Source organism: Antennarius striatus, chromosome 15 (assembly GCF_040054535.1).
Source record: "Antennarius striatus isolate MH-2024 chromosome 15, ASM4005453v1, whole genome shotgun sequence".
NCBI classification, from domain to species: Eukaryota; Metazoa; Chordata; class Actinopteri; order Lophiiformes; family Antennariidae; genus Antennarius; species Antennarius striatus.
The window spans coordinates 16,298,238-16,319,252 of record NC_090790.1 but is presented as its reverse complement, the minus strand read 5'-3'; the positions used below and the strand labels follow the sequence as shown (position 1 = coordinate 16,319,252).

General features: G+C 43.4%; 3 protein-coding genes across 3 annotated transcripts in view; all 3 read right to left on the bottom strand.

The window, feature by feature from the left end:
• The window catches only part of LOC137608808 (membrane-associated phosphatidylinositol transfer protein 2-like), a 38,635-nt gene extending 33,813 nt beyond the window's left edge, over positions 1 to 4,822 (bottom strand). The window contains exon 1 of the mRNA XM_068335388.1: positions 4,594 to 4,822. The gene's annotated coding sequence lies outside the window, so the exon portion shown is untranslated. The remainder of the gene's footprint in view (positions 1 to 4,593) is intronic.
• Positions 4,823 to 5,059: 237 nt separating this feature from the next.
• Positions 5,060 to 17,032, bottom strand: LOC137608220 (M-phase phosphoprotein 9). The gene is made up of 24 exons (XM_068334401.1): positions 16,929 to 17,032; positions 15,506 to 15,777; positions 14,463 to 14,610; positions 13,839 to 13,928; positions 13,272 to 13,759; positions 13,040 to 13,196; positions 12,807 to 12,873; positions 12,555 to 12,658; positions 12,210 to 12,326; positions 11,682 to 12,136; positions 11,323 to 11,472; positions 11,008 to 11,095; positions 10,551 to 10,766; positions 10,316 to 10,363; positions 10,158 to 10,222; positions 9,952 to 10,053; positions 9,100 to 9,330; positions 8,883 to 9,031; positions 8,151 to 8,441; positions 7,745 to 7,862; positions 7,516 to 7,607; positions 7,097 to 7,287; positions 6,264 to 6,332; positions 5,060 to 5,840 (listed from the first exon to the last, which is right to left on the bottom strand). The coding sequence occupies exons 2-24, from the start codon at positions 15,739 to 15,741 to the stop codon at positions 5,739 to 5,741; spliced, it is 3,774 nt and encodes a 1,257-aa protein (XP_068190502.1). The 5' UTR covers positions 15,742 to 15,777; positions 16,929 to 17,032; the 3' UTR covers positions 5,060 to 5,738.
• Positions 17,033 to 17,445: 413 nt separating this feature from the next.
• Positions 17,446 to 20,586, bottom strand: LOC137608589 (cyclin-dependent kinase 2-associated protein 1). The gene is made up of 4 exons (XM_068335082.1): positions 20,061 to 20,586; positions 18,931 to 19,031; positions 18,087 to 18,213; positions 17,446 to 18,007 (listed from the first exon to the last, which is right to left on the bottom strand). Exons 1-4 carry the CDS (start codon positions 20,125 to 20,127, stop codon positions 17,940 to 17,942), a joined length of 363 nt encoding a protein of 120 aa, XP_068191183.1. The 5' UTR covers positions 20,128 to 20,586; the 3' UTR covers positions 17,446 to 17,939.
• Between the last annotated feature and the right edge of the window lie 429 nt (positions 20,587 to 21,015).

The window sequence follows — 21,015 nt, the reverse complement described above, 5'->3', positions numbered from 1 at the left end:
ACATTTATACAGGAGCTTCTCCATGTTTAGTTTTTTCTTGAGGTGCAGATACAGTTTTAACCCTGATCAGACCTCAGGACTGCTGACAAACGATATCTGAAGCAGCTTTTGAAGGAAACCATCATCGATGAAAAAAAAGATTCTCCTCTGCTCACCAGCAGGGACCACCTCACTTTTTCATACAGCACACAGCTATAATACTTATCTGCAGTGCAACGATAAACTGCATCGAGTTATTTAAATGTAGAAAACGCCTCATGAGGATAACAAATGAAGAATATCTTTATGTATGCGAGAAAAACAGCTTTTTCTCATATCTTTAAACTTCAACCAAGAGTTGCTAAACGCTATTAGCGACCTTTTAAAACTCCAGCACCGGCGGGTCAAAGGCTGGGCAACATACAGGAGGGTCATGTATGATACCCCACCACCACCACCACCATGTTGGCATTTTCTTTGGGAGCATGTTATCATGCTGATGACACTGGATGGCGTGCCTTATCTATACACCCAAATGTGTAAATGGATCTGAATATTTGATGAGGTCACAACGCCTGGCTGGATCTGCACAAAAGCTGTGGATTGTTAATTAGAGCGAGTGCTCAGACTGAGCTCAGTAAACAAGCCCCCACCCAAAAGAAACTAACCTGACCTCAGCCCGGAGCAGATGAGGTCGTCGTATAAGTATGGATCTATATTTAAAGCATTCTTGGAAGCGGCTCATCTGACTGCTACTCTTAATCCCAACAGTGTCTGAATGAAGTATTCAAAGCCTTGACCGGTATTACTTTACTCAGAGTCGTGTCTATGATTATCCAAGAAGAGGAAAGGAACAACAACAAAACTCACAAATAACAGGTTGTATTAAAATATACTTTTCAGTTATACCAGAGCTGCAAAAACAAAAAGACTTCCTTCCTTCGCTTTTGTAACAGATGCAAACCATCAAACCTGCAGTGTTGTATTTATACGTCAGTATGAATCTGTTTTCCCCACAAGTCCAAGAACATTCAGTTCTTACTTCAGTCCAGGACCAAAAGAAGACAAGAGACTCAGCTCCAGCTTTACCTCCAGATCTCAGCAAAAACTACTCCGCCGAGATCAACAACTTTTATTCCGATTAGTCCTCCTGCTGACACACTCCAGACACAATCGTGATTTACTTCTAGCCGGCTGAGGCACAAACACAGACGTGTCGACATGATCAGAGGCCAAAGGTAAAGCTGCTGGATCTCCCCCTCGTCGGGGCACAAACACCACCAACAACACAAACAGCTGTGAAACAACACAAACGCTCGCTGTGAATGCATGTGGCTCCCAGAACCCTCAAGTGTTTATGTCATGTAATGTAATCATCCTGTTTTGGCGAGGAGTACCTAATAACATGGATGTTATAGATGTTATCTACTGTGCTATGTCATTACAGCGCTATACAAAGGCATTACTATTATTGGCTACTGGTATGTGTGCAGTGGACTCCATATGACAGTTCTTTCATAGAGTGAGGAGCGTCAGACTGGGTCTATTTGTGGCTCAGTGTTTCTCCTCGTCAGGCCAAAGAGACGCATCATTCATCCCAGCAGAGCATCTCCAGCCTCCCTCCGCTCCATCTTGACCGTGAAGCTGTGATCAGTGGGCTGGAATCCCTCTGTTTACCCTGCTATAAATAGATTTCACACACTGCGATGACGTGGCTTCTCGTGACAAGACCCCCCCCACCCATCCCCATCGTGCCCCCCCCCCTACCTCTCCACTCTCATGCAGACTGGAGCACAGAACGAGTCACGCCGTTATATTATTGGTATGCGACGCTCGACCCGGCTGCATGCCAGCTGTCTGACTTATCTTTGGAGAAGCAAAGGGAGAGAAATCCAGCAAGATCTGGGGGTGGTGGGTGGGTGGGGGGTGGGGGGGGGCAGGGGGAAAAAAACTAGGAAGAACGGACGGGCAAGACAGAGAAAGGAGAGGAGAGGAGGGGCGGGCAGGGAGGAGATGGAGCAACTGAAGCAGGGGGTGGCAATCAATATGGTGACTCATTCTTTCTGCGGCGGCCACTTCCTAACAGCATTCATTAAAGCAAACCTAATCAATTTGGCCCTGATAATCAGATCCTGCGTGGCTCCATCTTCGTTCACCCCCCCCCCCCCCCCCCCCACCGTACACATTCAAATCAGGCACTGAAACAAGAGGAAACAAGACCAGTACATTTTGTAATGACCAGTACATTAAGTATGGGATCTGATGGTTGTGTTTATAGAGAATTAATGAGGAGCCCTGAGATCAGTTTAGAACATGGAATAGATTATAACTAAGATGGTAAAAGTTATAACTGCTAAACATTTACATTCAACTCAGGCAGTAGTGTTGACACCCCACTTGTCAAGGATATGAACCCAAGAAATGCATCCGCCCAAAAAAACATAACCAATATATCTATAATATTATCTCTGCTTGTTAAGGTGACACAGCATTCAGGGTTAGCTGAAGCACAGCTTCAGAAAGCTGCAGTCTTACTGCTCATTTATTTATTCATTCATTCATAGCTGCTTCTTCCACTTTTGTGTGTCACGAGGGTTGCTGGACCTTATCCCAGCGAGAGGTGGGGGACACTCCGGGGCGTGATGCCAGTGCACTGTGGACTGCTATTTTAATAAATTACTAATAGTTTCACACCAAGGAATACCGTAGAAATATTAAAACAGTTTAGTTTCATGCAAATCAGCATTAGTCGGGTGGAGGTGGAGCGAGGTCGTATAGATGGAGGGTTGAAGGTGTTGGTGGATGCCTCTTTGGTCCAGACTAACATTCTGCAATCCAGATCCCTCTAGCTGTATCTGCCTCACCACCAGACAGAAGTGATTCAACCAAATGATAGAATTACGTTTGAATTTTTGCTGTGAAATATCTCCTTGATTGTGTTTCCCATGCATCAGTCATCAGGTTTGCATATTCCCAATAAAACAAATAGAAACTGTGCGGTAACGGCGGTGGTCTTGAGCTCCGTGGCGACAGGCGGGCTCATAAAGCGTTTCCAGGTTTATGGCCGGCTTCCTAGAAAGTCGTGCTTGCATCTGTCCAGGTTACAGATTAGGTGAGGATCACATGTACAACAGTGTAGTGTTTTCACCCTCGGTGTCTAAGAATAGCTTCAGCTCTGTAGACGTCTGCTTTGTTAACAGGATGTACAGAGCATTTGAAGGACGGTATATGCATACTGTTGTTTGCTGACTTTTAAATGTACATAATTACTGCTTTTCAATATTTCTTTTTTGAGAATAAAACTTTGCCTGTCTGTCAAAGCAAAAAAAGGAACCTAATGATTTTTAATATACTTTTATTTATTAAAAAGAACTACCTAGAGATTATTTGGTAGCATAAAAATCTTGAAGCTTTTCATTGTTGTCTGGTGTTTTCCTCTCCCCGTGTACGTCTGTCTGTCCGTCTGTGTTTGCTTGTGTAGGTGTAGCCTCTGCTCATCCTGTACACCTGTCGCCTCATCGTTTCTGTTTACTCATCTGTCCTTTGTATTTCATTCCTAGATTCATGAAAATCATTTCTAGTTGTTTCATAACTTTCCAACTAAAGAGGAAAGAAAACAAACATCAACACAATCTGGACAAATCTCAACCAGACTGAAATCACCTGAAGGAGCGCCACTCCTCAAACCCACCAGATGGTAATTAGACTGATATTCAGAGGCAGGTGAAACTGATCTGTGACAAATGATGTGGTCGTTGCCATAGCAACTCAGTAGAATTCCTTTTCTGTTGCCATTTGGGCGCAGCCTCACCAACCAGGACAAATGGCCAATTAGAGGTAGCGTACAGTGTATAGCCTGGGAGGAACAATCCACCAATAGCACACAGAACCTTAGTGTTAAAGCTAATGCTGATTATTGTTTCCACTGTCATTATAATACAAAAAGTAATGTATCCCTTTCAAAATAAAAGCCTCTTTAGGACCGCAGTGGACAGTCCCACACATCCATCATTTTATGTTAGCAGGAGTGTTTTGGGGCCAGAACCAAACCCAGAAGTTGATGTAGCTCCAGACCAGGTTCTTTGACTGTGGTGTTTCTACACTCCCATTTATGAGCTCAGTAAAAGTCAGAAATGAGACACCTGGTGGTAATATTTCATAAACTGGTAATGCAAATGTTTCACTTAATTTAAGCCAGTTTGAAAATGTTTACAATATGTAACTGAATATTAATTTGATTATACTGTGTCCTGTCATTTGGGATAAACCTGAAAAAAAAATTTTTTTGACAAACCGGATGGAATTTACATGCAGAAGACAGGCCTTTGTGGCAAAAGGCAAATCCTGCCCAGAAATGACTAACAGGTTATTCCAGCCATGCACATTAAAAAAACAACCTTTTTCTATCCGTGCACATTGGATCTAACTCGTTATACCAGGTGTGGTGTGTGCAGATATGAAACACCTGATGTATGACTTCACTGCAAACCTTTTGCTTAGCTGGCAGATCAACAATGACGTACGCATGTAGTCAAACGCTGTCGAGAATGAAGTGAATAACTTCTGTTTGCATCGTGTAATTAATATGAAGCGTGAGTTAACAGGTCGACTCACCTGCAGATCTTGGTTCATCTCCAACCGTCCGGGGTTCCTGAACGCATCACTGCAGTCAGGCTGAACCCCGGACACCCTGAAGCCCAGCCGGGTGAATGTTTGTCTTCTCCCGGAGAGGCTGATCGGAGGTCCGTCCTGTTGCCTCCCCACACACGAAGCGCTCCCTCCCCGCCGTGTACGTCTGTGCGCTCGTCCGTCTGTCCCGCTGCGGAGAGGTCACAGCTTGACCTCCCCCATCATCACAGACGCGTCTGTGCTTGTCCGCTCTTGGCGCTTCAGCCAGTGGTCGATGACATATTCAGGTTATCCGTTACATCAGCGGACACGTCTCCTCATGCCGGACAGTGATGGAGACGTGCGCCCCCTGGCGGCTAAACGCCGCCTGTTTTCCTGCTCAGATGTTTCCTGGTAAATTAAATTGAAAGGCATCTAATCATGAAGCCACACATCTGTTTATGAAAAAAAATCTTCATTTATTACATTATGGTTCCAGTGAAGTTCATGTCAGGTAGGAAAACTACATGGGAAAAAGAATAAGCAGTGCAAGAAATCCCGTGCGCAAGCATCGTTCAAAGAGAAATGGAAAAAAGAACTGTGCTGGTTTGGTTTTTACAAGAGGTTCTGATCCAGATGTTTCTCTTTTGTAAAGTAAAGTGGCACATACCAACAGAAAGAGAACAAAGAAAAACCATTGTTTGATTCAAGTAAACAAATGTTTCCTTCAAGGTTAATTATTTGGCCCAAAACAAATAAAAGAAACTGCTTACATAATAGAGAAGCATGTAAAATTAACAAAACTCAACAGAAAAACACAATAAATACATTTTAAGTTATATCAAATGGAGAAATATTAAAATTGCTTGTAAAAACAGAAAAACTGCAGTGGTCATTCACATTTACACTGAAACATGATTTCAAGCTGATTTCAAAATCCACACTGTGATGTGGTGAAAATGTAATATTTCTGTGATTAGAAAAGTAAACAGCTTTAAAAATCTGTCTTTCTAAAAATATACTCTAAAAAATCTTTCAGACATATAAAAAAATATCCCCGAGTAACAACGTGTATAAAAGATGCTGTACAGCTGGGTCTATGGCACAGAACACTGAAAGACATCCATGCTGTCAGGTAAAGACAGACATTGCTATATGTTGGAGGAGGAGCGGAGGACGTGGAATCTCTTCAGAGTCATGCGGATGGATCCCAGCTCTCGGTTCACTCTCTCCAGACGGTTCTCTAAGGCCACCTGACGAGGACAGGAAACAGGAGAGTCAGCGGGAGCTGAACGATCATCCAACATAAAGCAACACGGGAAATTCTACCTTCTGAAATCTGACCATTTTAGGACAAATCGATTAGAAAATAATCACCACATTAATCGTTGATTTAAATACCTAAAAGAATACCTTTTCACCAGTTGAGTGAAAATTCTATTAATCCTTACTGGAACATGTCTATTTACAGAATACTAGATAGGATGGAGAGGATAATGTAGATGAAGCCTAGAGCTGAGCTACATGCTAATATCAGTTCGCTAATCAGTCTCACATTTAAGAAGCGGGAACAAAAGAAAACGCACCAGTATTTTTTTCTCCAAAATGAAAGAAAACATTCATTTAAAATTGATATGAACATAATCAATGCGTTTATGTTTATCCTGATGACTTACCTCATCTAACCGGGTCTGTAGACTCACTCGACCTCCTGCTCCAGGCATTCGGCTCAAAGCTGCCTCAATCTGTAAAACACACACACACACGTTTATAATTTTTTTCATTCATTCATTCATTCATCATCAAACACCCACTTCATCTGCTGTCGTGGGGAGCTGGAGCCTATCCCAGCTGACTGGGAGCGCAGGGCAGGGTACACTCCGGGCGTGATGCCAGTGCACCGCTGAGCCACACGTAAACACACAGCCGCGCACACACGCGCGCACACACACACACACACACACACACACACACCTACAGGCAATTTGGTATCATCAATTCACCTAAGCTGCATGTTTTTGGAGGTGGGAGGAAGCCAGGGAGAGAACACACACTGTGCAGTGGGAAGCGCTGTCGCTGTGCGGTGACAGCGCTTCCCACTGAGCCACCCTGCCGCCCTGTGTTTATAATTTATTCAACAAAAACATTTATATTAATGAAAGAAGCAGCTTGTGACCGAATGAAACACTGAACCCAGACTCACTGCGTGTGTGTGTGCATGCACGCACGTGCCTGTGTCCTATACAGGCAGGAGGCAGACGTCCATATGGGACAGGACAGAAGGGGGAGTGTGGATGTGAACACTAAATATAGAAGCCATTTAGCAGCGGGATAAAAACAATGGAGTTCGTGTTACATAAGAGGTCAGACAGGGATTAGAGTCGGACAATTAAGGCGTGTGTGTCAGAGCCTTGACTCGATAAAAACGACCCGTCTGACGCGTGGAAGCGACGCTACGTCTACTCTGTCGAGCAGCAACTGGGCGTCCTTCACCGCAGCTCGGTCTCACCTGCAGTTTCTCCTGCGTCAGCTCGTCAAACAGTTTCTCAGCCTCAGCCAGTGAGTGGAGCCGGTCCAGGAGGAGTGGGGCCGAGTCCTCGTAAGAGTCCTGCTGGTCGGGACCCCGCTGCTCCTCCCAGCCCTGCTGGGAATTTCCCTCTGGTGGCTTCAGGCTGCTGGAGGTCTCTGGCTGCTGGACGTCTGAGAAAGAGGAACACACTGGGTTAGAGAGAAAACTCTTATGATGATCAGTGATTTATTGTTTCTGTTAAACTTCTGCTATGATGCCATCAATGATCAATAATTTCTCAGTTCCTTTTGTGACCACCTGGTGTCGGTGTTCTATCTCTTGAGAAAAATAAAACCAAAACAGACAATCAGAGTTTATAGTCATCACTTAAGGTATCTATAAGAGCTTGAACAAATTACCAGTCCCTCGATCAGCTGTTGTAAACTGGAGTCTCTTTCTAGGGCTGCTGCTGTGGAATGAATGTCGTCTCTGGTCAACCTGTCCATCAAACCTGTGGATCAATAAACACATTGTCAAAGAGGCAGCTGAGCTAGCTTCCTCTTTGACATTGAAAAAACAGACGTCCCAAACATTTATCTGTTCCTGTAGTTGGGCCTCCTTCCTGTGTGGACGTTACATGTTTCTCACCTGTTCAGGTGCTCCTCCCTCGGCATCAGGCCTCCAAAGGCGGTGGAGTAGTTCTCAGTGGGGCAGCGTTTCGGGCTGGACTTTGCAGACAGGGGCCTGAGTAACGTTTCTCTCTTTGCTACATGGATGAGAACAGTACAGAGTTAATAAGAACTTCAACACAAAATGAAATAAGAACAAAAGGAGTTCTGGGGGATTTTTGGCTCCTTCAGAAATACACAAAAAAATAATTTGTGTTTGTAGTTTGTGATATAGAAATTAAACTAAATCTGATCTGATGGTGATTCACACTATGAATATAAATGTTCACAAGATATAAACAGCAAGTTAAAGTCAGCAGCAGATTGACTGAGGCGCCTGAAGATCAGGTGAATGTGAAATGTTCACTGAAAGCGAGGACACCTACTGGGAGTGGACGGGATGTTTCTATGTGCCAGAGGAGGCAGTGAAGACGACCTGTGGCCCTCAGGGGACAGACTCCTCTGAGCTCTCAGCCAACCTGCAGCAGTTTCTGCTCCGCTGATGTTTTTGACTCCTCCCGGCTCAGGTCTGGCCTCACCTCCCCCTCCTCTTCCTCTTCCTCCTCTTCCAGGTGAAACTGCCTCCCCATTGGCTCTCTGAGCCGTGGCTTGCTCCTGAATCAACTCTTTGTGCTTCTGCTCCACAAACCCAACTCTGGTCCTCTGATTGTTGACCCCTGAGTGAGGAACACAGAAAAGTAGTACTGCTCTAAAGGATCAATCAATCAATCAACTTTTATTTATATAGCGCTTAATCACATCGGCAGACATTTCAAAGCGCTTTAACATACACAAAACCAACTGAACCCTCTAGAGCGAGCATAAGCGACGGTGGCGGGGAAAGGATGCGTGCTTTATTCAACAGCAGAACTGAAATCGCACATGAACGCCACGACGAAGCTCGCTCAGAGTCTATCATCTGTATTGTTCACCAAAAAGTCCCATAAATGACTTATTAGCAAGTCTAACTGGCCTGCAATCAATTAACACAAAAATTTAAAGCTAAGTTGGAAATTAATCACTTTTTAACCAATTATTTTATATGAAATTTAGCAAGTTGGACATGAGTTTGTGTGAGCAAGAATAATGGCATCCTGTGAAGAGTAGTCGGTTCTTACAGGGGGCACGGCTCTCCGTGGCTCGGGTCTCCTCCAGTTCTATCAGGGCCCTCATCATGGGGGTCAGACTCCGAGCAGCCGCCCGGGGGCCGCTGCCGTGCTCCTGCTGTCTGGGCAGAGGCTGCTGACACTCTGGAGGAGACGCACACCTGCAGGGAAAGAGATCAGTTATTCATCCTCAGTGGAGAGAAATCATCCTGAACAATTAAAACCTTACCTCCGGCTCCCAGCAGCAGGAGACGCGTCGGCCGAGCCTCCAGCTCCTGACGACTGATCACTCGATCGATTCTGTGACTTCTTGTAGATAATTGATTGGTTTAGTTTGAATGGGGATTTGCTGCCGCCGTTTATCTGATCAGGTGGAGGACATGGCGACCTCCTACAGGTAACGTCTGGCTCCGCCTTACATTTACTGGGTGACAACAACAGGTCAGGGTGGTGGAAGAGTCTGTGGACACGATAAGAACAAAGTTACACTCTGACATCATTTACATATACCTGTAATTTGAATTGTTCAAAAAACAAGCAAACCACTTTTTGATTTAAAAATAGGTTTTGGTTTAATACAAAAGTTTTCTGTCAGGTTGTTGTGAATGAATCAAATAAGATTGACATGATTTATTGCAGGAGAAAGAATGACTGATTGTAAATACTTAATGTTTGCGGTCCCTGGTGGATGTTTGTTTGGTAGCTAACAAGCTCAACTAAAATGCACAGGAAGATGTGTGTGTCCAGATTACATTAGGATTTGTTAGCAGGGAAGCGAACGTGGGTTGTGTTGAGTAGCAGGCAGCTGTCTGGCTCTGACTCATTTTTCACCATCTGCCTGCAAAACAGCATCTCCACGCACGTATTCCATCAAATTAATGCAAAAGCGAAAAGAAAAAAAAAAGTAAATTTCTCCTTTATGTTTTTTATTTATTTCCAGAGAGAGGAAGTGATTTATTCAACAGAAAACCATCCTCTGGTGGAGACAGCTCATTTCCACTGGACTTAAATATCAACCCACATTTATGAGCGTCTCTACCACCCAGTGTAGAATAGACTGGCTCCGGTCATCAGAACTTACCCAGCCCCAGAAGGTTGCCTGTTGCTGTGGGAAACGTAACGTGCTCTGGCCTGGTTCTCATGCTCCAGCTGCTTGACCTGAGACTCCAGTTTGAAGATCACTCTGAGAGAGCAGATTGTCAGGACACAGCATTAAGACACACTCACTGCTTCTGTTGTACAAGCTGGATCCTTTCATGAGACAGCCGACACATGTGACCCACTCACCTCTTTAGCTCTGATATCTGATCGTTGGCATCGCAAAGCTTGTTCTCTGTCGAACCCAAGTTGTTCTGCAGGCATAAAATAATAAAAAACATCTGTCACTTTTGAAATGGTCCAACATGTTTCAATGCTAGGCCATGTAAAATATAAGAAACCATTACCTTCAATCCTTCATGCTCCTTAACCAGAGAATTATATTCTCCAAGCAGCTGAGGACATAAAGCAGCAGAGCACACAGTCATTATCAAAAAAGACATGATTGTATAGCGTGTGGGAGATTCCCTGAGCAAATTTACTTTTCAACATATTTGCAAAAATGAAAAAATGGCTGATTTCAGTAATCTGAAAATAATAGCAGATTCCTGGAGGCGGATCTGTGTTCAAACACAGACTTACCTCCTGCAACATCTTGTACTCCCTGTCCCTCCTTGCCTCCTTCTCGTCTGCCTCCCTGCAGACTTTCTGCGTCGACTCCTCCAGCTGCTGGACGTGGCTCTTCAAGCGAGCCAGCAAGGCGTCCTTCTCTTTGTCTGAGCATTTTCTTTCTTCCAGTCGTTGCTGTAGAGATTTGACGGTGGCGCCGGCTACGGCGTAACGCTCTGGCCATTCCGCCTGCAGACAGTGACAGACGGGGTGTGTTCCAGGCGTTAATGCGCCGTAGCTTCATTTGTGACGTAAACTTTGATGATGTCTCGATTCAGATTGACGCAGCAAATAGCTTCACCATTGAGTGTTTTTGTCCCCACATTCAGACCCACACTGATGTAACAGCTGGTGTTTTCTACATTAGGATGAGCCAATAAATATCTTGTTTGAAACATTATGTCAGGAAAAAGATGAAAAGAAGTGTTACCAGTCGTTTTTCTAGCAAGCTGTTGGTTGCCTCTAGTTCTTGAATCCGATTGGTGGCCTCAGCCAGAGCTTTCTCTAGGTGCTTGCACCTGGATGAACAGAAGTCACATCAGCAGAGTTAGAAAACCAAGAGGAAACAAATTCAAGTTACAATAAAAAGAAATTCTAGGGAAAAGTGAGCTGCATAAAAAATAATATTCATACTGCCTCCTGCTGATTTGATTTTGTGTCTGGCATTTTTCGTATTCCCTGTTTAAATAGTTTCTGCTACTTAAAAATGCTGTTTAATTTCCCCTAAAGAGAAAGAGTCCAGCACCTCTTCGTCAGAACGTGGTTGGTCTTTTCCAAATCCTGAGGCAGATCTTTGAGCTTCAGTTTGTCTCTCAGGATCTGAATCTCAGACTCGTAGTATGCTTTCAGATCAGCCACGTGTCGAGAGTGTTTCTCTCTCAGGTTCTGCCTCAGTCTGGAAGAAAAAAGGATGGGGATGAATTAAAGTGAAGTGGATGCAAAGTCAGTGTATTTGTTTAAATCTTTCTCTGTTTTAAAAGTCTTCACTTTGTCTATTAGACCTCATATGATTTTTATTTACAATGTGCTGGGGTTAAGTCATTTTTGATCATGCTCAATATCCCAGTGTGACCGAAACATGCAGCCTCTAAGTTTTGCACTCACAGAGAAACGACAACCGGATCCTCTACTGATGCAGCTCTCTCCATGCGGGGGCTGGATGCAGGTTGCAGAGTGGCACCAGAGGCTGACCAAGGCTTCAGGGTGCTGCTGTGAGTGCGGCTACCCTCATCATCCTCGCTGGCTCCACGTTGCTGGCTGGATGCCTGAGTGGAGAGCATCTTTTCATGGGAGGTAGACTGGACTGTTTGAGTAGGGTTTCCCCACATGGTCTGCATCTTGAAGGGGAAAGCTGACAGACTGGACGAATCAGAGATACAGTCTGTATCTCCAGGGTTGGCACTGCACTCCACCATGCTGTCAGGGGTCACAGGGGTCTCTACTCTGTGGTAGAGCTGGGGCTGAGCGGCGTATGAGGGGCTGCTGAAGTGAGAGGGTGAAGTGAAGCCAGACGTACGATCTGACTGACGCTGGTTTGCTGCCGGATCCAAAGTCAACACCTGAAGCATGAAGACGGAGAGTCAGGGGCTCAGGCCGGGTTTAAACAGATCACTGATGAGTCATGTGACATACCTGTGGTGATGAGGGACTAGTTGTGACAGAGCTTTCCCAGTCAGAGCGTTTACAGTCTGATCTCTGCTTGCTCTGGTAGATCTCTCTGAGAGAAAGCCGACTCTCCTGAGACGGAGTCTGAAGAGGACATTAAGGAGGAGACATCAGATCAACTTGCTTTGCTAATCTGACTAGTTGAGTGCTTTACAACACAAGCCAGCATTCACCTATTCATGCAAACATCCATACTGAGGTGGCAGAGGCTACCAACAGGAACTGGGAGCAAACTGGAGTAGTGGGATAAGTGGATGAAAGCTTTACCAGTCCACAGCTGCACAAAGTGCTTTCACTGGTTTAGGTACTCACAAGACTCATGGATGCTTCTTGCAGAAGGAGGTAAGCGCCGCTGTCAAAGCTGTCCGGCAGGGGGTGATAAAGTTCACTCTCAGTCAGACGCCAATAAGTCAGGCCTAAGGAGGAAAAGAATGTGGTTTTATCTTTTTATCTAGCAAGTTGTAATTTTCTAATTGGCAATAAACGAAAAAAACAAACAAAATCAAGAAACACCCCTGCTTTGAAGCTTCACTGTTTTCAGTCTTTGAGCCAGTGTATCCTTACCTGACGCCTCTGACATCAAGCTGTCACTCCTCCTCATGGGATAAGAGCTGGACGGATCCGCCGGTCGCTGATGGGAACCGACAGAGTAAATTACGCTTAGTACAGCAAAAGGAATCAGAACAATCACATCAGACACCAGTATGAACTCATCCAGATGCAGGGCAGAGATGAACCGGTGTTTTTCTGTTTTTATGTGTGTCCTAGAGCAGCTGTTACCACTCAGAGAGCTGTACCTGGTCCTGAGAGTCGGAGCTCTCCAGCTGTTTGCTTTTGACTGGTTCTCTGAAGCTGCTCGGTGGCTCCTGGTACTCGAGGATCTGGGTTGCAGGTTTGCTCTTCTTGGCCTTGAGTTTCTGCCTCTGGGCCCAGGAGGTGAACAGCTGACTGGTGCTAGAAAACAGAGCAGTAAGTAGTAACAATTTATCCAACAGATAAATCTTACTTCTTATAACCTTAAAGACCTACCCAGAGGTCCTTTGCTGGTAGATTAACGGGTTAGGCTCCTCCATTCCATGAGCTTTCTCACTGGAAAAGTCCTGTTGGGATCCAGTCATAGCGATCTCCTTGTCCTCCATGACGTTAGCGGGCCAACGATCCTTCTCTCTCACTTGACCCCCAGCCTCATCCTCCCCCGGAGATCTGGCAGGTTCCACACCCGTTTCCCAAGCAGATAGAGTCCCATACCCGCTGCTGAGCCCGGTGGCAGCCCGCTCCTCCACCCGGTGGCCAGCAGTCTCTGGTCTCTGAAGCGGAGGCGAAGGGGAGTTGAAGGGGGTACGGGCAGGGGCTGCCGGGCTGTCACTAGTCACATTTTTGGAGAGGGGAGGTAATATATAGTCCTTTTTGTCTGTGGTAGCTTTGGTCACTGGTGTTAAAGAGAACTCTGAGTGTGGCTGGGTGCTGGCCTGGCGATTCTGGAGCTGAACCAGGGCCTTGATTTCATCCTGAATCAACTGGGAAAAACATCTCTGCCTTAGAAGGAGCACAAATATTTTACAAATTTCATCTGAGAAGACAATAAGGCTGGATTACCTGTATTTGGCACTGGTACTGTTCTTGCTGAGCAAGTATTTGCTCTTGGTATTGCTTCTCAACCAGCTGAAACAGATGCAACCATCTGTCCTGTTAACGGAATAAATTAATTAGTCACGTACTTTCCTCACAGCAAGACATTAACCTTCAGTAAAAACAGCTGGAAGGCAATTTTTATTTTAGGATATTTTTTATCACTGTCAAACTTCATTGGCAGTAACCATTTGTTTCTGAACATCCTTCATGGAGGAGGAAATAGTAAAAACACCCACATACGGCAGGTATTAAAATGACACCTCAGATCTTAATCTTTCATTTACAGCTGCTTCTTTTAATTTCTTCCTATTATTCCGATCAACATCTGATCCCAGCAAAATCTGCATCAGTAATTTGACACACAATCAATCAAAGCGTGCAAGTTTTATTAAAATTAATCTTTCTTTATCCAGGTGGTTGGATTATGAGCAGACAGTCTCTGTGCAATTCAATATATTCCAGTGTACATGGAAGCAATATGAACAGAAAAATGTGCTATGGGGCAGCTAGCCCCATCTTCACTTCCGAAATCATCGCCATGCATTTCCACTCTCATTTATATGTATATAAGCTGTGACATTTTCTCACCTCACAGTCTTTCCATATCTCGGGGTCCGTCTCTCCACTACTCTGGATCTCTTGCACCAAAGCCCTAAGGGTCTCCAGCGAGCTTGGGTTAATGAAAGGGAGACTCTTCCCTTGTTCGAATGCTTCATCTGTCGTCAAACATAGACTCCTAAAATCACAAAATCTGTATTAAATCACATGCCAGACATAAATATTACAACATATGCACAAGATATAGATAACAGACATACTGGAATTCTAAAATGACGTCAGCACGACACAACAGCACAGAACTCCACAAATAAATGAAGAATATTAAATGATTATTCTTAAAAACAGCAATTTATGCTTTCATGGACAACTTTTGCATTATGAGAAAGTTGCAATACTGGATTCTCAACGGCTGTCGTGAGTAAACTCAGACCCTTGACCCTGCTATGCAGAGAAACAATTAAGAATATAGTTTCGGGATTCAACATTTTCCAACTTGTTGCTTAGCTGAAAGTGTGTTTAACAGATGGACTTGTTATAATGCATAGCGTGGAGAGGAAACAGTTTAAGCATGACACTGATTCCTCCCAATGACACAAATGTCATTCTGAAGAGTCTGCAGGTAATGTAGCACTTCATCTGGTCTGATTACAGGCAGTGTCATCCCACTCCATGAACAATCTCCTTTTCAATGAATGGTCAGCCATAAAAATGAAGAGCGTCCATCACCATAAAGTCAAAGTCAAAGACAGGGGAAGAGGAAGTGGATTACTGCTCACAACGTTTCCATAAGTTCAATTATAAGTAAGAGGGCAGGGGAGCTGTGGCTGGGGAGATGAGCAGACTGAGACTGCTGCTCCCAATGACTAGATTTAGCTTGAAGAAGTTTATGCAAATTATTCTCTTACTTGTAATAAATACTGTTAACTATGAATCTATTTTTAATAAATCGACATCAACGGCTTACAGGAGAACATTTAAATGACCCTCTAAGAAAAGATGCTTTCTTATTTTATTTTTGTAGATATCAAATTCAATACAAATTAGAGTCCCATTTCTTGAAATTACTGCACCTGATCTTGTTGCATGCTGGTGTGATGCCCATGGGCCTTGTCTCCACGGTGCCTCCTGTTGTTTGGGAGGTTGTATGCCTGTCCTCTGAGACAGCCAGCCCTGAGGCTGATGTCCCCTCAGAGGACAACAAAGAGGTTTCACTCTCCTTACCCCCATCCCTGTCAGCGCTGGCAAGGCAATGACTCAAAGCCCCTGAACTGGACACATCCTCAGAGATACTGTCATCTGTGGACATGTTTATGGGCCCATGGAGAGGGGGTCAGTCTGACAGCTAAAACCATGAGAGAGAGAGGCACATCAAGTCAGTAAAAGTGGAAGTGTTGCTCACACACTCTCCAATAATCGCTCAGAGGTCCCACACCTCCGCCAACGCCTGTTATCTGAACAACTGGAAAATGGTTTTCTTGCATATGAGGAATTTTAGCAATTTCTCTTAGCATACAGGCGTCTCAAATAATAAATTGTTAACCTAATAATTTTTTCAAAACTAATGCACTAAATTTTTTATTGCTATGAAGTGATCATGAATTGCTTTAGCATTAAATTTGTCTCTACGCTTCTGTTATCATATAGTATCCCTCTTCAAAATAAACTTTAGTCTTCCGGATCCAAGCTGTTCATGCCTGTATAATTCTATTTTGACTGACATTTTTTTTTAACTTTTCAATATAAATGTGTAAAAAGGAAGTATCTCCTTCTGCATATGAATCCGGTTCAAACATTTCCTGTTTTCTCATGAGTGTCATCACAATCAGACACAAAGGCAAAAAAATGTTGGTGGTCATGTAGAAGCAGTAGGGTTAAGGTTAGCTGTTAAAGTCAGGAATGAGCGTTTAATCCATGTCATCATGTCTAACCTGATATCTGCTATCAACCTGAAAGAGAAAACAAATACCCAAAAGCTCGACCTAATGAATTACTGTTAGCATCCACTCTTCCGTGTCTGATGTCCTTCTCTGTCCGTAATGACCCATGTTTCTTCTGAGTGACAACTTGTCTGAAATGGACAAATCTGACTGAATTGCTAAGTAACTTTGACACCTAGGAAACAACACAATCTACAAAACAGGGCCAGATATGGAGTCCTAGCAATAGCCCTGCAGCGATTTGCACAATTACATAGCAACATTAGCTGACTCCACTACGTTGTGTGGCAGTGTCTGCGATGCTGCTGATGACCAGTGAGCCTTGACAGTAAACTCTGACTAGCCGACATGCTAGTTACAGTTATCACTGGCAAGCAATGGAACTGGTTAGCTTGCTAAGTTGGGCTAAGTTGGTTTATTACAGGTTTATAGGCGGACCGTAACCAAGATAGACAGCGCGGGGGAAATCATAAAGCCTCTGAAACGAAAGATAAACACAGTTTTGTTGCTGAAGGAATGACGCGAATGACCGTGATTAAATAAATGTATAACATACCATTTGATTTGTATTATCATTTCCTCCATATTTCTCTGCGAGTTAGCTAGCTAGTTGCTGGTTGGCTACTGCACTGCAGCGAGCTATGCTGCTGTAACATTGACAGACCGCAGCGCTATTGGTCCCAATGTGAGATAAAATACAGAGCTGTGATTGGTTGTTATTTTAACTTCGTAAATCTATTGGCTAATCGGAGAAAAGGCGGGCACAACAGTTGGGACAGACTACAAAAACCCTGTCAGAACACTTTCCTGACAATGAAGAGGTACAGTAATTTATATTGTCTGCTGAACAATTTGAGTCACTTTATTACATTTATTTACACAAGAACAATAATAATCATAATAAAAAATTGTTCAGGTAATTCTTCATGCCAAAGTCACAAACGTGTACACTTGATTATTCATTATTGTGAAATGACTCACTTTTGTTGCTCACTTTTGTGGTTCATGATGTCTAAAATGCATTGAATCACACAATGACAACTAATTTGAAAATACAATTTATTACACCGAGTAATAAATACATACAAAGATGCAACTAACAGCATTTTCCTTTTTTATATACCAAAACCAACATGAATCAACCACTGCATTTGGCACATCTCTGTCCCTCCCTCATCCACTCCTGTGTTTTAGGGGTCTGAAAAACAGACCAAATACAAAAAGAAGAATTCTTCTCCATCTACCCCTGTACAAGACATGCACTGTCTACAATTAACCCAAGGCCCAGTTCGCATGCACAAATCAATTATTTAAATATGAAGTCAAAACTAGCATCCCAAAAGTGGGGCATAAAAACACGATATCCTCTCAATTGAATTCCAATAACCCACATAATTTAAATAACCCTTCAGAATCCTAAAGAGTCATGAATTGTATTTTTTTTTATCTCTAGGAGATTGATTTTCCATCCTTTGTTGATTTACTTCCTCTTCTCAGAGGAAATGCCATGCAAGTTGTTATTTTTTTCATGAGATGCACGCTTCTTGCAGGAGGAATACGTTCGTAGCTAGGACCTTGCGTTTCTCTCCGTCTCAGCCAAACATTCTCGTACCAACCCCCTGGCGTGGATTATCCCTTTGAAGAAAGACTAATTAGATTAACGAACTCTTGCAGCTGCAATATGTGTTTTCTCCATATGAAGGAATACAGCTACCTCTTTTCAGTCTCTCCATTGCACTCTTGCTTCCAGCATATGTGGGCCTGATCTCCTTTCCAAGCTCTTCTATGATGGCCAGGAGCTCTGCATATTTGTTCTGAGGCACTTGGCTACCAGTTGAGCCCTGAGTTTCAAGTAACCAGAACAAGACAAGACAGGTTCAACACATTTTATACCACCTCATCATCCGATGTGTGGAAAAAAATCATTGATGTGAAAATAAGTCCAGTGCAAACATTTTGAGACCAAGAGAAAGACAGATCAGAACACACTGTTTTGTTATGGTTAATTTCATGAATCAAATTTCATTATATTAGGATTTGGCCTGTAGATTTGCTGTTCACTGCAGATGATGTTAGGTTTGTCAGCCTTTGACCTTCAGCACTTTTCCATTGGCATGAGAGTCATCTCCCACGAGTCTGAGACAATGGGTTTCTGCCAGAAATTAGCAGATGGTTCCCTTTGAGTTAAAGTGAGTTGCTACTTTAATTAGAGATCATAAGTACTGTATCTGGAGATTTTGTTCAGGAGTGATGGGGAAAATGGAGCCTGACATTAACAGTAATGTGGGCGTATCAGACCACTGTGATGAAGAAAGGGTTCGACAGGATAGAACATGTCTCCACCAACAAGTTGATCCACCTGAACCCCATTCTTTCTGTCACTCTGGATAGTGACAGAAAGAATGGGGTCATGGACACAAGCAAACAAAATTAGCTTCGTCTTCCTTCTGCTTCCACATGATCAGCAGAAAGCAATGAAATGTTGGATGGAAGTAAATGTCAGAATTTAACTAACCTAGAATGTAGATGACATGTTGGTTTGATTTAACTGCATTTACCTGTGAAAATCCCAGAGATGGAGGACCGTAGTCACTCAGAAGTGGCCTGTAGGACTGCAATGTGGCCAGATTAGCTGCTGAGGGAGACTGGAGGCTTCCAACTGTTAAAAAACAAAACTTCAATACATTACACAAACTCGTGGTACGAAAGAGCAAGACAGACAAACACTGAAACAATAAGTGAAATAACATTGGCAGCACACTAATCAAATAACTGCTTCTTTCTTTCTTGGAGGAATGGATTTGGTAAAATGAAATGCCAAGGACAGAAAACAACGAATAAAGTTAAAATATTATGAGCATAAAGTCAATTTATAACAAGTGTGAAGTTGAAACATGAGTTGAAAAGCGGCACGCGGTTGTTTGTATCTACAAATGTTCGCAAGTTGGAGTTCGTATCTTGCAAACTACCTGTATAATGGCGTTTTCTCACAAAACCTTTTTTTCTCTAATGAATTTAAAAAATTACTGTATTTCAACTTAATTTTTAACTGTCAAAATCTCAGATTTTTCCCCCTAATGATAAATAATGTTGCAGCTTGCATTATAAATCCAAAAAAACTCAAACTTTTAAAGCTTCATAAACTACTAAACCCTTAAATTCCCTTCAGAAAGAATGGAGCCTGGGGAGGTTTGGCGGCTCCTGTGCTCCCACTCCGGCCGCTCCCCTGCTGCTTTGTTCGGCTGTAATGTCGCCTCTCCGCCGCTAGATGTCCTCGAAGAGTCATAAAAATCAGATTAATCAGCAGCTCCGACTGAGGAGCATCATGGAGGAAACGGAACAAGGCTGGCTCAAGAAGACACAAGTGATACATTTTTGTCACCGTGTAACGGCACCCACCCGACGGGACCAGGACCCGGGACGACGGACAATAGCGTTTTAGGAACCATCGCCTTCTCGTTTTACATCCTAAGCGTCACCAGCAAGCCACTGATATCACGGATGGCGCTCTTTTACATTAGTAATAATGGCGGATATGAATTAGCCTAGCTCCTACGATCTGACCCTATATATATAACTGGACAAAAACTACAGACACGGTCTTTCTCCAGGTATTCTCCGAGACCCCGAATTTAACACTCGATTTAACGGACGGATACTTTGATTTTACCCGGTTTTTTCTCCTTACCCTGGTTCCCAGAAGTTCCCGGAATGTGCTGATGGACATTGGGTTTATAAGACATTCCCAAAGACATTGTAAATTAAAGAAATAAAAATGACCCGAAATTCAGTGAAGCGTCTGTCTCTCACTTTTTGTTTACAACAGCGGCACCGGCAAATATGGCCGTCACTTTATATTGACACCCACTATGCTTTCTAACACTGTTACTATCCATTGCGGGTTATGAAGTTTAAGTGTAAAAACGTGATTTCCACCATATTTCTCACGCAGTTTCGCTCGGCTTGACACGTTTGATCGGAATCAATCGTCGAATCCTCTTCGAACCACACTTTTTAGGCACTTTGTAGAAAAAGATGTTTTAAAGAATGTCAACGCTTTTCACTCCCTTTTTTTTTTTTTTTAATTAATTTTTTTTTTTTTTTTTAAGAAAAACATTTTGACCCCCGCTTTAATGCCCGGAATCGGTGTTTACAAGTCAGATGCTGCAACTTTTGGTGTCATTAATTAGAATTTAACGCAGCTGAGTGAACTGATGAAGTTTAAAAAAAAAAAAAAAATCCCCGTTGAGGAGAAAAGCAGAGCCGGGGGGCAGATACCTGTCTTTGTCTGGGGAGGTGCATCCATTGCTTTGTCCTGGGGTGAAGCTTTAAAAGGAGAAATGTTAGAAGAAGCTCAACTCTTATTTTGGAGGCATGAGGCTCCTGTTTTATTCAAATGAGATCAGCAGGATTCGGTTCAAGCCTCCCTGTGTCCCCTCAGGCCACATGGTCGGACAATCAGCTGTGAAGACAGGTCCGATCCTGCCCCCCCCCCCCAGATGCCACGGACCTGTGACCCCTATGATGAATGGGGTGGCCCCCCGTTAATAAGTGATTTACTGTCATTTAAAGATGTCTTTGCAGCCAGGAGATTTAAATACATGCATTTTTTAAAATTGCAATATCAAACTACATTGGAAAAA

Excerpts from the sequence above, each read along its gene's own strand:
- LOC137608220 (XM_068334401.1), bottom strand. The coding sequence starts at position 15,741 with ATGTCCACAGATGACAGTATCTCTGAGGATGTGTCCAGTTCAGGGGCT. Across the intron at positions 14,611-15,505 it reads CCAGCATGCAACAAGATCAG|GAGTCTATGTTTGACGACAG; the intron begins GTGCAGTAATTT and ends TTGTGATTTTAG. Across the intron at positions 9,331-9,951 it reads AGGCAACCTTCTGGGGCTGG|ACTCTTCCACCACCCTGACC; the intron begins GTAAGTTCTGAT and ends TCGTGTCCACAG.
- LOC137608589 (XM_068335082.1), bottom strand. The coding sequence starts at position 20,127 with ATGTCTTTGGGAATGTCTTATAAACCCAATGTCCATCAGCACATTCCG. Across the intron at positions 18,214-18,930 it reads CATCTCTGGGATTTTCACAG|GGCTCAACTGGTAGCCAAGT; the intron begins GTAAATGCAGTT and ends CTTGAAACTCAG. Across the intron at positions 18,008-18,086 it reads AATGGAGAGACTGAAAAGAG|GGATAATCCACGCCAGGGGG; the intron begins GTAGCTGTATTC and ends CTTTCTTCAAAG.